The following is a 16589-nucleotide window of genomic DNA, read 5'->3' as shown; positions in this document are numbered from 1 at the left end:
CCACTCATGTGGCACACAGAGAGCTGCGCTGCCTGTCACACGAGTGCGGTAATAAATTATACAAAATTTAGAGCGATTACAGGGCCAAAAAGCCTTCGATTGATCTGTGCCGCCATAGTTTCCTGTTCGAATCTCTAGCTCCAATCGTAGATCCAATCGTGAACTTGGCATTCGACGGCTTTCGCGTTTTTTTTTTTCTGTGGCAATTGTCGAAGCACTTGGCCCAATGACAAGTTTCTTTTTTCGGCTGGCCCTCGGGGGCTCCGTCTCCCCACTTTATCAAGATTCAAGCCTTTTTTTTTGTTAAGACAAGAATCACGTACGAATGGGGTTTCTTCAGGTTTCTGCGGCATGAGGCAGCGTGTTGTGGCATAAGCCGAGTCGAGTCCCAAGTGAAGTTCCCTCGAAAGTCACGTGCAAGTCCTTTGTCCTGCGAGAGTCCTTCAATCCCATAACCTACTTTGTAGTTAAAGCAACTAAAAACGAGCCAACTTTTGTTATTCTTAGTTACTCTCACTTATTTTTAGTTACATTTAAGTTGTGTTTAAAGTTTTTAAAGTGTTTACTGATCCCTGCTCAATATTTTCATCCACCACTGTGATGGCAGAGCAAAAACCACCCACAAAAATGCCTTCAAAATAGGTCCGAAAGAGGGCCAAAAGGGGGCCAAAACAGGTCCCAAAAAGAGCCCCAAACGAGGGAGAGCGGGAGCGACACAAACCCCAAAGAAGATACAATCTCATGCTGCGATATTAAAGCCGCTGACATGCCAAATTATCCCCCCAAAATTAAAGACAAACAACAGAGAAACAAAATACAAAAAAAAAAAGCAAAAGAAAAAAATGCTTAAAAATTGGAAAGTGATAAATGGTTTTGGCCTGGTCAAGAGTCGTCTCTTTTCCATACAGATAATGATTGTTGTTGGCTTTGGCTTTTGTCCAGTTATTTGGCTCAATCTTTGCATAGAAATTAGCCTGGAAAAATGGGGAGAACAGAACTCGCAAACAGAACCAAACCGAAACGAAGAGAACTCCAATTTGGTTGCGGAATGGAAAAGATAGACAGCCTTCTGTCGACTGTCGGATGTCTCTCGACTAACTGGGCTAACAACTGCCGCTGTTGGCCGCCTTTTGGCAGCGTTTCGGGGTCGCGTAGCTGTAGAACTCGAACGAAACGAAACGAAATGGAGATGAACACGGAATGAAGCAGAAGCAGAAGCCGAAGCTGAAGATGCAGCTTGTGGCATAATGAGAGCAGAAGACCAGAAGAGTCTGTGCCTCGAGATAAATCAAAAATTGTTTGGGCCACAGGCAGGAGCGAGAGCGCGGTGGCAGGGGCATGCGACTAATGCGAGGCATAAATAATGGCTACAAGGGACGACAAGGGAGACCCGCCGTAAGCCCCAAAAGTCTCCAAGTAATTAAGTCAAAAATAGCCAGCAAGTCAGCGGGAAAACTGGGGGAAACACTGGGGGAAGAAGGATTGAGGGGGCGCCAACGGAAGTGTTTATGTTTTTGAAAATTATGTTTACAAAAGAGAAAGGAAAAGCCCCTGGCCTGGCCCGCTTTTTGCTTTTGGGGAAAATCCCTTTTGATTGTCAAGTTCATAGAAAATGAAAATCCCCATCCCCTTCCTCTCTCTCTCTTTCTTTTTTTTGTATCTGAAAACTGTGACAATGTATCCACCGGATAATTATTAACAAAACTATGCCCAGGGCCACGCCCACATCCAAGACCTTAGTACCCATTGTCTTTCCAAAAGGCTTTTGCTATGCTTTTCCTTTGGTCTTCCATTCGCCTTGATGTGTCGCTCTCACAGGCAGAAAGCCATAACCATCCGCAAGATATCAATTACCTCGAGAGTCTAAGGCAAAAATAAACAACACAACAATGAGCAAAATGCCAAGGAAATGTCATGAAAAGTGGTGGGTGGGCAGTGGGGGTGGGGGTGCTAACTGACCAACAAAAGAAGTCCAGAAGAAAAGAGTAAAATGAGCTTAAAAGATACTCAATTGTTGCTTTGAGGGAATTAAATGAAGCGCAGAACGACACAAACGACTCTGGGGGCCAGGTGAAAGATGGAGAAAAAGATACAGATACCATAGAGAGAGAAAGATAGAGATACTTAGGGCGAACAGAGAAGAAAGTGATGGAACTACTAGAAGTTACGCAACTTGCGATTGAACAATGAATTCTATGGCATATTGTCCATCAAAAGCTCTACAAAAACTGAGCTCAAGCTTGCCGGAAACTTATGGCAATTTTCCTTTTGAAATAAGTAAAAGATACCCAAGCAGAAAAGTATCTTTTGGAGCATGATAATGACGGAATAATGTCAAGTACAGGCTTGGATTTCTTCCATGTGAAATGCAGTGGAATATGGAGAAAAAAATGGGTGTTCTCGTTGGGAATTCCCCAGGAATATTCCTCGAGACCTTGAAAAAGTATCTTCAAGATCTACACCAAGAGGTATCCTAGAATTTTTTAATGTATTTTAATGGTTTGGTGCTAGTATTGTTTTTTGCATGATTTTAATATTTGTATGGTATTTTTTATATTTTGTGAGTATTTTTTAGTATTTTATTTAGTATTTTTATGCTATTTATCTGGGTTTTTTTTAGTATTTTTATGCTATTTATCTGTTGTTTTTTTAGTATTTGTATGCTATTTATCGGGTTTTTTTATAGTCTGTATGCTATTTATCAGGTATTTTATTTAGTATTTGTTAATGGTATTTATCTGCTTTTTTTCGAGCGCTATTCTGTTGTTTTACACAATTTTTGTATGTTGATGGTATATTACAATTGTTTTTCACTTTTATTTCCTAGTATTTATTTATTTTTTTCTGATAGGTTTTTAATAGGTTTTTTTTTGTATTTTCTAGCCAGAAGGAAGTGTTTCCACAACGTATAAAAACTGCTTTGATGTCGAGTTCCTTAAATTCCATTCCACAGACTAAATAATGTATTACATTTCAAAGGTAATCCCGTAAATGGTGTCAATATTATTCATATGACTTTCCTTTTTTTGTTTTGGTCAATTTTAAACACATTTTAGTACGTATTTCCACACGTCTGTCTAACAGTAGCTCTTTTCACACTTCATGCAGTGCATTAACAATTTTCCCCATTTAGACACACCTCAAACGCCACTGAAACCCCACACTCTCTTCCAAAAAAACACACACAATGAAAAGAAAATAACTAAATTTGCGGTGAAATTTGTTAACTAGAAAACTGGGCAAATGGCCAAAAGGCAATGGGGAATGGGGGGAATGCAACGCAATGCAGTGGCAGTGGCATGGCCAATGGGCAATGGGAAAGGGTATGAGTATACCTGATGGACGATGCATTCATTATGACAATGCAACGGCTGTCCACCGCATCGACCAAAGGAATGTGACAGCATGGAAATTGCATCAACAGACAGCAAAAGACAACAAAAAAAGAGAGTGTTTTGTGGGGAAAGCAGAGTCTGCTGCTGCTTTCGACTGTTGCTCATCAAAAAGGCATCCATCATGCCACAGATTGTTGCACAAATACGAGTATGTGTGAAGAGAAACAGCGCTTGATCCGCAGGGCAGGCTCCTCAATTAGCCAAAAATACCAAAGTACCCGGCGACGGGTGCAGACAGGGAAATGGAAATGGAAAAATCTCATTTGGGGAGGAGCGATGGTGCCCTCCGGGAAAATGTGCGTGAAATGTGTGAAAATAAATGGAAGTTTAAATGGTTTTCTTGGGGATCTCATCAACAGTTGGACTTTGAATTCATTGGAATTCAAATTTACGGCCTTTGTGCCTCGACAAAAACGTTTTCCATTGAAAACTTGGCAACTTTTTCCATACCCACCGATCTCTGGCCATTATCGGACATATGTTGGTACCTACCCTGCCGGCGATGATCCCTGGCTGACGCTTTTGCCACCCGCCGTTGCATGGATGTGCCGCTGCGGCGGCGTGGGCTGGTGATGCGGCGACGATGTGGCAGAGACAGTGGGTGTGCTCTTGGCGCTGCCGCCATTCGAAGAGGAACTGCCACCGATGCCGCCAGACATGCCGCTGCTGTTGATGCCACTGGCGATGCCGTGTGGCACCTTCCGCTTTGGTGATAGCTCCTGGGCATTCTCGCAGACGTTCTCCGTGTTGACGACCTGCTCGAGCATGTGTATCTTAAGCATGATTGATGTGGCCGATTGACAGCTACGATTGACTCCTCTGATTGACTCAATGGCTGAATGACTCAATGACTGATTGACGGTTTTGACTGCTTGAAGAAGGTTTGTTTTGTTTTGTTTTGTTTTGATTTGATTTTGGTTTTAGATTTTTGGTTTTGAAGTATTTTTGGTTTGGTTTTTTTTTTTGTTTGTTTGTTTTTCTTTTCTTTTCTTTTATGTTTTTTTCTTAAGATTTTTCTTTAATTTTTCACTTTTAGTTTCACTTTTTTTCACTTTACATTTTCCTGGGGGGGAAGGGGAGGCGAAAAACCGTTGGTAATTCAATTGGGAAATCAGATCAAGAGTCCGTCTCTGCCTCTCTCTCCCTCTCTTTCTGTCTGCCTTTTTCCGGCGATTAATTAAATTTCAATGGAGGTTTTCCTTCGCTTTTTCATTGGTCACTTGAGCGGCCGTAACATTCCCCCCCCCCCCCCCCCCACCCACACATTTTCCATAATGAATTTCCCCTTTTACGATGGTTGGGAAACCTCTAATTTCCCTTCGTCCCGCCCTTTGGCGCTTTTCGCAATAAAAAGAATGGAAATTTAATAACTTTATGGTCGTAAAACTTCTTCTAACAAAAAAAAACGGAATACTTCTGCTGGAAAAACAAAGAAAATCACTCAAAGAAAAACATTAGAGAAGGGTTGGGGGGGCTATATGGTTATTAAAAAGTAATGCCTGAAGAAAAATGCTGAAAAGCCTGCCCATCGAGGCGTGGAAAAGCGCGTGAAAATGCGTGCAAACGGAGACACATGTGGCAAAGGAAAAGCCAGAAGAACAGAAGGAAAAGGAAAGCCAAAAAGGAAAACCCTCATAAAGCGGCAGAGAAAACTCTCTCTGTGTGTGTGTGTGTGCTTGAACCTGCCCCACTGACAATTGGCTTATGCCTCCTCCCAAAATGAGAGCAAGAGCGACCTGTGCCTGCGCCTGTGCCTGTGGCAGTGGCAGTAGCAGTGTGGCACGTGTCCAAGTGTGCGCCCCCGACGATGATTTATGATTTACGGCATTGACTGAAGGCATCTTCTTCTGGCCATCATCGCAGCAGAGACCGCCATAAACTTGGACCCCAGCTCCACATGCCACACAATTCCTTGCCTCATGCCCCATGCCTCAGTGCCTTCGCTCTGTTGTCAGGTGGATGATGACGACGATGAAAGGGCCAACCACCTCTCGCTTAAGTGGTAATGTGCGTACATTATGAGAGTTTGTTCTGAATGGTTAAGGACGGGGCATGGGGCATGGGGAATGGTGAGGGGACTCTTCTGAGAGGTTTACTAAAGAAAATACCATAGAATGGTAGATATTCTGAGGTGAAGGGGGCTACAGCAGAAGCTACTTAACCATGGCTTGGAGTGGGGGTATGAGAGTCAACTGCCAGTGAAAATTGACAGAATGAAAAGTGGAAGATACACTTTCGGCTACTTTTCAGCTAAAAAAGATACTTTCGACTTCTGTTCAGCAAAAATATACTTTTGACTACTCTTAAGGGTTGTTGTTAGTCTGTAGTTACAACGCAATCCATCAGATACAAAGTAGAACAAGTTAAACATTTAACAACCTCTTATCAATGATAGAAGGACATAAAACAATTGAAAAATAACATTTCTTTGGCTTTAATTAAGTTTAAATGCCATATTTTATGTGTAGATACAATGCAATCCGTTAGATACGCATTTGTTACTGATGGAACTTTATTAATTAAAAGAAAAAGGCATTGAACTAACGGTTTCAAATAACAGAACGCAGTCATGGCCAGTTAAGTTTCAGATAAAATTCGAAGAATGAATTAATTCATTTCTGAATAGGTACGCACTCAATTGGTACTAGGAAACAGATACTCTTCAGATCACCATCTAATTTCCGATTATAATTAAAGGAATGCTGAAATTTCACTTGAAGTAAAATCTTTTTGAGGGTTTCACTAGAATTTTATGCCGTATTTTATCTGTGGATACAACGATAACTTCATTTGTTCCATTTATGGCCATTTAAATTTCAAATATTCGAGGAAAAATTCATTGAACTTGCAGATTTATGTAGAAAAATTAAGAAATATTAATTGAAATTCATGTACTAAAACATTTTCTACGGTGTTCCTTTTATTAAATGCTTTAAAAGTATCTGTAGATACAATATAAATCCATAAGAATCTACATTTAGGCCGCAGAAATAAACTTTGAACTCTTCTTGAGACTACATTTAATCTGCATAAATACGCTTTGAACTCATTTTCAGAATATTCCACAAGAAAAGGCAAAATAGCTTAGTTTAAGGCACTTAAGCCTCGACAAAAACCTTTTCTAATGTATCCTATGCCTCAAATATGTATCTTAATCTATTAATCTATCTGAAAACATGGCCGAGCCCATCCGTTAGAGCTTAAGCAATCAAATATCAACTCAATTACTGACCAAATACCATTTAAGCTGCATTCAAAATTAGCCAAACTGAAGGTTGGCCAAAGGCAAAGATAAACCCATATGTGGGACCACATTTAATTGGTTTAGTAATTTCTATGAAAACACAGCCCGAAAATGCCTCCATCTCTTGGCCAAAATACATTACCTGATTTTCTCATTAATTTCCCCACAAATATTACTTAATTTTCATGCCAATTTCAAAGATACATTACCGCATCTACGCCCCTAATGGCCGCACCCCCTCGGTGACCCAAATTCGCATTAAATCTGTAAATCTTCTCCGCAACATTTGGCAAATCATTTGCTGAAAGATACACAGATACATTTACAGACATCAATTTGCAGCGCACACACACACACACACGGACAAAGATACAGATACATTTTGCTGTCGCTGTAATGCAATTACCCAATGTAAAATCGTATTAAGAGCAATCAAAATGTTGAAGCTGCCACAAATCCCTCTTTCTGCCCCACTGTCTCTGCCTCTATCTGTATCTCTATCTGTGTTTGTTTTTTTTTCAACACGCAACTTCCGTTACGCGGTTGCAAATTCCTCATTTCCGCATGCGAAAAAAAGCAACAATTCAGGTGCTAAAAAAAAGATACATCATAATAGATTGAATTACGTGGCATAGAAAACAATTTGCAGCTACAAAAAAAAGATACAAAAATGGGGCGGCTGTTTACCTCGCGGTTTGCTTTTTTTTTGTTTTTTTGTTGCATTATAAAAACGCATATAGAATAATTTATTTAAATCAGACGCTCAGCCGCTTGGCCGCAGTCACCGCCGCCCCCGAACAACGACAACGACAAGACGACGACATCCATTTATGGGGTGGCATGCAACAACAACAACAACAACAGCAACAGAATTATAAGAAATATCTATACAAATTTGTATTCATTCAAATTAATGTCAAGAGATTGCAAAAAGAGGGAGAGATCAGAGGCGATTCGAGACTCAAGAGAATTGTCTGTGTGCGTGTGTGGGACGATGGGGTGCACCGCCCAGTGGGTGGTCCCCCATTCTGTTTCTCTTTTTAGAGGAGGTTCTTCATTTCGCACTCTCTGCTGTTCTGCTGTTCATTCAATTAGGAATTTTCCATTTTTTATTATTATTGATTTATTGTGATCCGCGGAGTTGCAAGCGCTCTAGAAACCCATCGGATGATTGAGTTAATGAAGCAACAAGAGAGAGATATTCAGATACATTACAGAAGATGAAGTGCCGTAAAAGATACAAAATACTTTTGAAAATGATGTGTGGTGGTATTTGTAGACTGAATATTGTATTTCAATAACTCAATCAGCTCTCATTCTCCTGGGTAAAAATCTATCCTTTGACTAGCACATTTCTGGTGTTATTTATAGAATTTTCTGAACTTCTTCTGGTATTATTTCCATATTTTTCTGTATTTGTTCTAGCATTATAAGTAGTATTTTTCTGGTGCTATTGCTTGTATTTTCTGTTTTTTTTCTGAATTTTTTTCTAGAATTTTCGTATTTTTCTGGTACTATTAGTATGATTTTTATGGTATTATACATAGGATTTTTTGTATTCGTTCTGGTATTTTTTATAGAGTGTTCTGTATTTGTTCTGGTATTACTTTTAGTATTTTCTGATATTATTATGGTATTATTAGTTATAGTTTTCTGGTATTATTTCTAATATATTCTATGATTTTTCTGGTATTAGTCTAATATTTTTCCTCGTGTTTTCCGTATTTTTTCTAGTATTATTTTTAATAATTTCTGAAAATATTCTGGTATTATTTCTAGTCTTTTCTGAAATTTTGGTGGTATTATCACTAGTATTTTTGCACTTGTTTTGGTATTTTTTCTAGTATTTTTCTGATATTATTTCTACTATTTTTCCTAGAATTTTTTCCAACATTTTTCCTCAATCATACTTTGTCTTGGTTTGCTTCCTTTACTTTCTCCCTATCAATGATTCACTCCGTTCCGCTTCTATATCATTTTCTTTCCTTATATCATTTTATCGTAGCCCCAATTTCCACAATTATCCGAATGATAACTGTGTCAAGTGCTCGACATACTCAAACATTCGCTAACCCCCTTAAATATTTACCACCCTTCCCTTTCCATAAATTGTGGGGCCGCCAACAAATGTTGCGTCAACGTTTCGCAATCAGATTTCAGTTAGTAGGTTTATGCCCCAAACCATATCGATACGTCATTTACGAGCCGCAATCTCTCCACTAAAAAAACATTCTGTGTTCTGTGACTCAATTGAGACCAAAAAACTGAAAGTATTTCCTTATCAAAAACCTGCAAGATTGAGGTTTTCTTATCGTATAAATAAATATTCCTAGGGAAAATGCTGCACCGTAGAGCAGGAAAAACCCCAAAAGACCAAATTCTAAGCAACATCCGGCAGCATTTTTGGCCAAATTCCAAGCTGGGGGACTTTCCTCCATTTCCGTGTACAAGAGAACAGAACACTTCCCCATAGAGGCGGTCGTGTATCTGTCGTACTGTCGTCTAGCGTCTGTCGTTTGTTGTTTCACATTTTACTCTGAGAATTCTGCTGCTGTTGCCTGTTGCCGCGTTGTGTGCGTTGCACGTGTTCAAATATTTATGCTACGACAAATTTCGTAAACAAATTTGGGCCCCATATTTGGGCGGCTCCATTTCGCATCGGGGCAACAAACGTTAACAGCTGTCGCTTCTGGCTGTGCCGTTGTTTGGGGCAACAACTTTTTTAGGAGGAATTTACCAATCGATTGTGACTTCTGTTGTGCTCTCCGCTTCGGTGGGTTGGGCTGTATCTCTCGCTATGTTGTATCTTATCTAATCAGCTTCCAATTTTTTGGGCCTCACTAATCAGTTTTTGAACGGTTCTGCAACCTTGAAAGCCCTGCCCCACACGCTTCTATATCTCTGGATGTCCATTGGGGAAAAATCGGTAGAGATATTTCTGGTTTTAACTGATATTTAAATGAGAATTTGATGAATTTTGAGACTGGTTATGTATTGGTAGACACCTTTCTTTATAAGAACACCAGTGGCGTGGGTTTTGTGTTCTCAGGGGTATTTTTTCTTCCTTCCTTCATCCTTCAAAATTAATATTTCTACTACTACAAATCGTCTTTCAAATTAAGTTTCGAGGTTAGATACTTGTAAACTTTTGAAAAAAAAAACGATGGTTTTTCACTTGAAAGTGGTTCTTATAATCCCATGTAATATCATATATTCCTAAAGTAAAGCACATATTGCCTAAAAACTTTATTTATGGAGTAGCCAGACATAAACAACTATCTAGTTTCCAGTTGGGTGCCAAAAGTACTGATAAACTTTAAAATTGTTTGAAAAATACCTTTTTTCCCTTGATATATCATTTTTCCCCCAGCCTAAAATCCATATTTAATATCTTAGACTTATATATTGTAAAATAATCCTGCCATATTGGCAATAACCTTTGAAAATTCAAATATATTTCCCCCATCATATCCATTACCCCTCAAAAACCTATTTATGGCACCCCTTTTTCTTAAGCATGTTCGCACCCTCTGGCATGACCTTGAAAACATTATGTTTCCATATTGCAAGTTTGTTTTTCTTGAATTTTCCCTTTAATCCCAAAGTAAACAAGAAAAACTTCAAAGTCCAATCTGTGCCACGCGACGACCTTCCTATCCGCATGCTGTGGTAATAATTATCCCATAACAGCCCATAAAAATATGAGAAAAATACATTAATTTCATAATTTCTAGCGAAAAACGCTTTGCTTTGCTCTGGATGGGGCTGTTTTCTTTTCATTTGATTATCTTTTTTTTCGCACAGGTGTAAACAGATCGTAAACAAAAATCCCCCCATGGTCATGGAAAAATATGGAGCAATTAAAAGTATAGAAAGAGGGAGAGAGGGAGGAGCAGGGGTTGGGGGAAGAGTGTTTACCCTTTCCTCTAGACACCCTTTCCTCTTCCCCCCCACACACTCATTATTTAGCTTCTTCTAATCCCAATCCCCATCCCCATTAACCGTTGCCTTCTTCCATTCTCGATTCCCCTCTCTTCTGTCTATTCCCCCCCCCCCCCCCCCTTCCATTTGTTGGCTTCACACAAACATTTTGGCACTGGGCCATCGCCATGCGTCCCATCGTGCGAAAGCGGCGCGACGGCACACGCCCCATAAATTATTATAAAATTTCGCGTGTGTTTTCTCTGCAGACAAAAAAGATGAGGATGGGCGGAGCGAGGGAAAGAGGGACCGAAACGAGATAAGACACCGAACAGAATACAGCAAAAAGCAACAAAAACGCATGGGCAAAACGGTAAATTGTGCAGGCCAGAATCCAAAATCAATGCAGGGCGAATGACACAGCAAGGTTTTACTCTCCCTCTCTCTCCATCTCTTCTTTCTCCTCTCATTTGGCACTCTCTCGCTGTCCCTGTCTCTGTCTGAGCTTAACTTTTGTGCGGATTGCACTTCAACTTGAACCCTCGAGTGGGCAGCGCCAAAGAGGGAGACAGAGAGAGACGGAGAGGGCCAAGTGCAAGAGCTGCTGGCGGATGGGAGGCAGATGACAAGACAATTGATGGGCCAGACAGCGACAAAAGATGATTGGGACAACAAGGCAGAAGCAGAGAAAGGGACAGCACCGAAAGGGGCAAGGGAAAGGCAGAAGAACGAGCAGAGGAGGGTCACCAGATAGCAAAAGATTTAAGGAAAGAAAGAGTTACAAGAAGAGACACCACAATATTCTGTGTGTTTCCCAAAAAGCAGCTGTTTTTCTCTCCATTTGTTTTGTATTCGCTCGTTCTTTATTTTTTTGCTTTTATTTGTGGCTATTTTTGTGCTCTTCTTTTTGCACTTCTTCTCCTGCCGTCTGTTATTATCGTCCATCTTCATGTGCGCGGGGGACAAGGCCAATTTGCTTTTCGAGTTCATTTACATTTCGCCGCCGCGGATGGAATGCCACTTGAGCCTCGCACTACAGCTCCCCGCACTCCCCCTTTCTCTTGTCATCTTGAACGGACATCTGACATCCGATTCAAACACTCCCAAATATTATCTCAGATTCTGCTTGGCATTCTCTTTCGCATGAATATTTGATGAGCTGTCGTTTACCTTTTTAACCCAAAAATGCAACAAAAATATGTACGAATCGAGGGAATAAGGAAAAAGTGCAAGCGGGACAACAAGGAAACAAAGGAAAGAGGAGGAGGAGTGGGACAGCTTGTTACAGGAGAATCAGGGAGATGATTAAAGCATCAAAAGAGCTTAATCAAAGCTTAAATACCCTTAAGGGATGGGATAGGAGCTTTTTGATGATCGTTTTGAAAGAGGATTACAATTTTCGGAGGTAAAAATGTTCGATAAGCAAGAGCAACCTCACATTGCATCGATTAAATATATATAATTATCAAATTTATTATTAAACGATAAGAAAAAACCATAATTTCCGAGAAAATTTAAATAAAATTATTAAAAATTTTCAATTGGTTAAAAATGGTAATTATTCCCCCCCCCCCCCCCCCATCATTAGTTCTCTTGGCGATTCTCTACAAACAAAGCTCTTCCCAAAACCCATATGCCTCGTTATCTCTCCGGAGCACTGAAATTCAGAAATTCCACAAATTGCAGCTGGTGCCGAACGATACACGATACAGCAGCCACACACACGACACACACACACACACACGACACACACACACACACACACACACAGATACCACACACTTTTGGCCAATAAATATTTTTGCAAGTTGCACCTTGGATACTGCCCCATGAAACGCCTTTCCCCTCCACACAAAAAATTGAGAAAAAATGTTAACGAAAATGAAAAGTCAACAACAACAACAGTCAGACGGGGGGGAAGGAAAAAAACTGAAATCATTTCAGGCCAGAGAACCCGTTTCGAAAAGTCGAAAAAGAAATTCACGTGCTCTGCACATTTTTCATTGCTTCTTTTTTTTCATGCCACAAAATGCGCCACGCCGCCGGCAAATGCATATTAACAACAGATGCAACAACAGGCTTGATAACAGCCAAAGAACAAGAGACTAAAGATGGGCAGATACTCTGACAGGAAATACATACATATGTATATCCCAAAGGCAAACCTTTTAAAACCCTGTATTTTTCCCATAAAGGCCAGAGGATATAGAAACACGATCTTGCGGGAGGAAAAAGGTTGGATTTGTAGACAGATTTTGGTTTAAATTTTTTGGATTTCTTCGTTCTTTGGTTTAAAAAAGTAATACCCTCCCGGAAAGGGTATAAAAAGCAAAAGCAGAAGCATCCACGGGTGCAACATTGTCAGCTAACGGGACAAACAAACAAGACAAAGAGGACGGCCAAAGAGAGATGGAGAGGGGAGTGTGGAGTGCGTGAATTTTAATTTGCATTTTTTGCAATGCGGAAACGAGAAGAAAAAACCAAAAGCGAAGCAAAAGTTGTTTCTTTTCTGTTATAAAAGGAGAGAGTCCTATCCCCACATCGAGTGGCATCAGAGGAACTATAAATAAATCAAAAAAACCTTTTGCCCCTCTTCTGGGATCCCGCCTTATCATACATGCATTACATATACTACATTTTCCCCATATAACCGAAAAAACCTGTTCGTTTCAGGTTCATGATCTTCGAGTGGCATCGTTCAACCCCTAATAAAAATAAACGCTGATAAGTGGAAGAGAGACAAAAAGACCTGTCGGAATCCCCTTAAATGATTGTATGGCACTCACTTTTTGTGATTCATAGCGACTTATGAGGCAACTCTGCTTTGGGCATTAAGTGAGTGTCACACAAGCTCGAGCCTAAGTCGTTTCCCACTTGTTGGACAGCCCTTGCCCATTTCCCAGTCATAAGCATAATCGCGTCACATAACCTGCACATAAATCACATGAGAAAGAGAGACGATTACGATCGGGGAGATCGAATTCAACGGGATACAACACGTAACAATCATGCGTGAAGCATATCAAACCAACTGCAGCTTGAGACAGGAGACAATAACAACAACTGCAAGACCCAACAACAACAAAATTGAGATCTATCAAACGCCTCCAACAACACCAAACTCCTTCTCCAGCAACAACACTACTAATAGCAACGAACATCACACAACCGCAGAAACCGGCAAAGCGATCGAGGTAGACAGAGAGAGAGAGAGATTTTCTGCATTTTTGTTGTTTCTTTTTTTTTTTAGCTATTTCTCTTTTCACAAATTATTTCTCATTTTGCGCGGTTTTTGTGTGCGTTTTGTTTGGGTTTTTTTTAGAGCCGTTTTGCGGCTGATTATTTTTTTTTCTTGTGGATTTCTTTTGTAAATTGCGTTTGACATTTGTTTTGCCATGATTATGTTATTCTCTCACTGCTTTCAATCTTTCTATCCTTTTCCATCACTTAATATTAATGGCATTTTGTAATTGAATTGCACGACAGAAAAATAAAGAGGCATTGAAATTTCACTTTGGAAACACTTTCGTTTGGCAGGTCTTCCTCTTCTTTGGCTGCTGCCGCCGTTAATTGTAATTTCTATGCACACACAATTATTATTTACAGTATTATTTGTTGTCGAATTTCACTTTTTATTTTTTGGTTCGTTTTTCGGAACGTGCTGGCATTTTGCTGCGCCTCCACTTTCGCAAGAAGCGATATTTTTTGACGCTTCTTTTGTCACTATCACGAAAATGCAGTGATAATACACGCACACAGCCACACATACACACACGCACTCACACGCTTTCGCAGAGATTGCCAAAAATATACGAATTCTTGTTTTGGTTTTTTTTTTGGCTTGGGCTTACATTTGTTGCTGCTGGTTTGCCGCTGCTTTCTGCTGCGGCATGCGTTGCAACTGTTGCTGCTTTTGAAGTACCGTTAGAACTGTAGGGAGTAGCGGACTCCAAAGCCGTTGCCGGACTCCGACTCGTACTCGGACGCAGACTCGTGGCGACGCAGGACGACGACAAAACACCGACGACGACGACGACGACGACGACGTCACACACATTTAAATGGGAGACCAGAGCAGCTCCACTCGCCACGACGGGAAAAACGGTACAAACGTGGGGCCGCAAAGCTACGTTGCGCACGAAGCTCAGATTTCTGGTTCCACAATGGAATCCACACAACGGTCTCTCAGAGAGCGCTGCTTTTACTCTCTCTTGGCACTGGAAGGAATGTGTGTTCGTGTGTGTCGCTGCCGCTGCCGCTGCTTCTGTTTTTGGTGTCGGGTGTTGTGTGGGTGGCTGTTGCTGTTGCTGTTGCTGCATTGTGGCTGGTTCGGGGGCGGGGGTTGCATTCCAAATGCGCGCAGTTTGTTTGCGTTGGGAGGAGGGTGACAGAGGCCCGCATTAGGCAAAAAGCAAACACAATTTTCAGTTCAAATACAAAAGAGCCGCCCGCGACCCCTTCCCCCCCCCCCACCACCCCCCCACCAGAAGGAATGCAGTTATATTTGCATAGTCTCTGTTATTGCAAGGGGGCGGTCGGTGGTGGCACCCCAAAAGTATGCAGAAGGCGGCAGCGTCGGCGGCACGCTTTTACCGCTGCTCTGCTCGGCTGCCGAAAGAGATAACAAAAACAAATCGAACGACCGGCATGGGACCCACACAGATGCAGCCCGTAGCACAGACGTTTTGGAGCGCCAGCTCCATATGTTTTGTTTCGGGCGCCAGAGAGAGAGAGATGGAGAGAGCGATAGTTATGCTCGCTCTCGCGCTCTTTCGTTGGAATAAAAACATAAACAGTTGGTTTGTTACACTGCGCAACAAAGGGTTTGGTCTTTGAGAGTGTTTGGTGCTGGGGCATGGGTGGATTTTGATAAATTCTTTTACTTATGATATATTTGACACTGTGTTTCCATGCAAATCAGACACATCTTCTATAAAAAGTCTACTCTCATTCCAGTTTGCCATTAGAATATATAACTATTTTCTGTATTTATAGAAGTATTCCAATCGGAAAACATATAAAGACTGTATTAAATACATTTCCCAGCAACTAATATAAATAAAATACATTTGAACCTGCCATAGCATCAAAATTTTGTGGTCTGGTGTAAAAACAACTTCCATGCTCCACCACGCGCTCATGCTGTGGATGCTGTCTGCCGACGCCTGCTGTTTGTGGAAGCTGGAAGTTCAGCGAGAGAGAGCCGCGCTCTCTGCTCTCACAGACACAGTGGCAGAGCAAAGCAAACCACCAAATGGCGTCCACAAACCACAGAGAGCATCCACAGCGTTTGCGGCGGCGTGCTGCACTTGTTTTATCAGCGGCCTCTGCTGATAAGAGCACAGCATCCCACAAGATAAATGCAAATGTGGCCACGGGGGGGCAGCTGCAAGTGTCGCCCCACTTTTAAGGGGGCGGCAGCTGCAACTTCAAAGAACTATGCACAATGGGGCCCACTGTCCCGTGGCACTCACCTTGTGGTTGGTGTTGCCAGCAGGCAAACATTGTCGCAGCTTTCCAGTCGCTGGTACCGCGTGCTCGGGGTGCTCGATCTTCCTCCCGCTCCAGTGGCTCCTCCTCCTCCACCCACCCCGCCTACTCCCAGGCAGGAGTTGGAGGAGTGTCGCCTGTAATCCGCAAAGCTCTCGCTCTTCCGGAGTCCTGGCATCTTGCCAGAACTGTTGCGCCAGTACTTGATCATGCGATGGAGGGTCTTGGGGGACGAAGTAGAGACCAGCGAGATGTCGCTGCCACCCACGAGGTGAGACGGCGGCGCTCCATGTTCCACCAGGGTCCTATAGGAGCTCATTCTTCCAGTTCTTGTGTGCTTTTACGTCTTTCCTTTCTGCTTTCTGCCACTTTTCTGAGCTTTTGCTAACCCAAAATTCGTTGGATCATCACTCCCGTTAATCCCGCTCCACGGTTCGATGTCGCGTCGCGCTCGATTCGATTTTTCAGACTGACGGCGCAACAAAGAACGCAGCCCCATAGTACTCCCCCAGTACAATGGGCGCTATCTGGAGCATTCA

At 41.7% G+C, this 16589-nt stretch overlaps 2 protein-coding genes across 3 annotated transcripts in view; both read right to left on the bottom strand.

The window, feature by feature from the left end:
* Positions 1 to 16384, bottom strand: part of LOC108162014 (rap1 GTPase-activating protein 1) — a 103164-nt gene extending 86780 nt beyond the window's left edge. The window contains exon 1 of one of the 2 annotated variants that reach the window (XM_017296504.2): positions 16035 to 16384. In XM_017296504.2, coding sequence (XP_017151993.1) covers positions 16035 to 16369 — 335 coding nt within the window. In that variant the 5' untranslated portion in view covers positions 16370 to 16384. Of the gene's footprint in view, positions 1 to 3887; positions 4328 to 16034 lie in introns of those variants that run through there. The other variant, XM_017296505.2, reaches the window with a different exon arrangement.
* On the bottom strand, positions 4418 to 14894 carry LOC108162017. Its single transcript, XM_017296511.2, has 2 exons — positions 14412 to 14894; positions 4418 to 4458 (listed from the first exon to the last, which is right to left on the bottom strand). The coding sequence occupies exons 1-2, from the start codon at positions 14877 to 14879 to the stop codon at positions 4444 to 4446; spliced, it is 483 nt and encodes a 160-aa protein (XP_017152000.1). The 5' UTR covers positions 14880 to 14894; the 3' UTR covers positions 4418 to 4443.
* Positions 16385 to 16589: the final 205 nt, after the last annotated feature.

Source organism: Drosophila miranda, chromosome 4 (genome assembly GCF_003369915.1).
Source record: "Drosophila miranda strain MSH22 chromosome 4, D.miranda_PacBio2.1, whole genome shotgun sequence".
NCBI lineage: Eukaryota > Metazoa > Arthropoda > Insecta > Diptera > Drosophilidae > Drosophila > Drosophila miranda.
Note: the sequence above shows the minus strand (reverse complement) of the source record. Positions and strands in the feature narration are given on the sequence as shown.

What these genes read in the sequence shown, in the direction of transcription:
- LOC108162017 (XM_017296511.2), bottom strand. Translation starts at nt 14,879, where the DNA reads ATGCAGCAACAGCAACAGCAACAGCCACCCACACAACACCCGACACCA.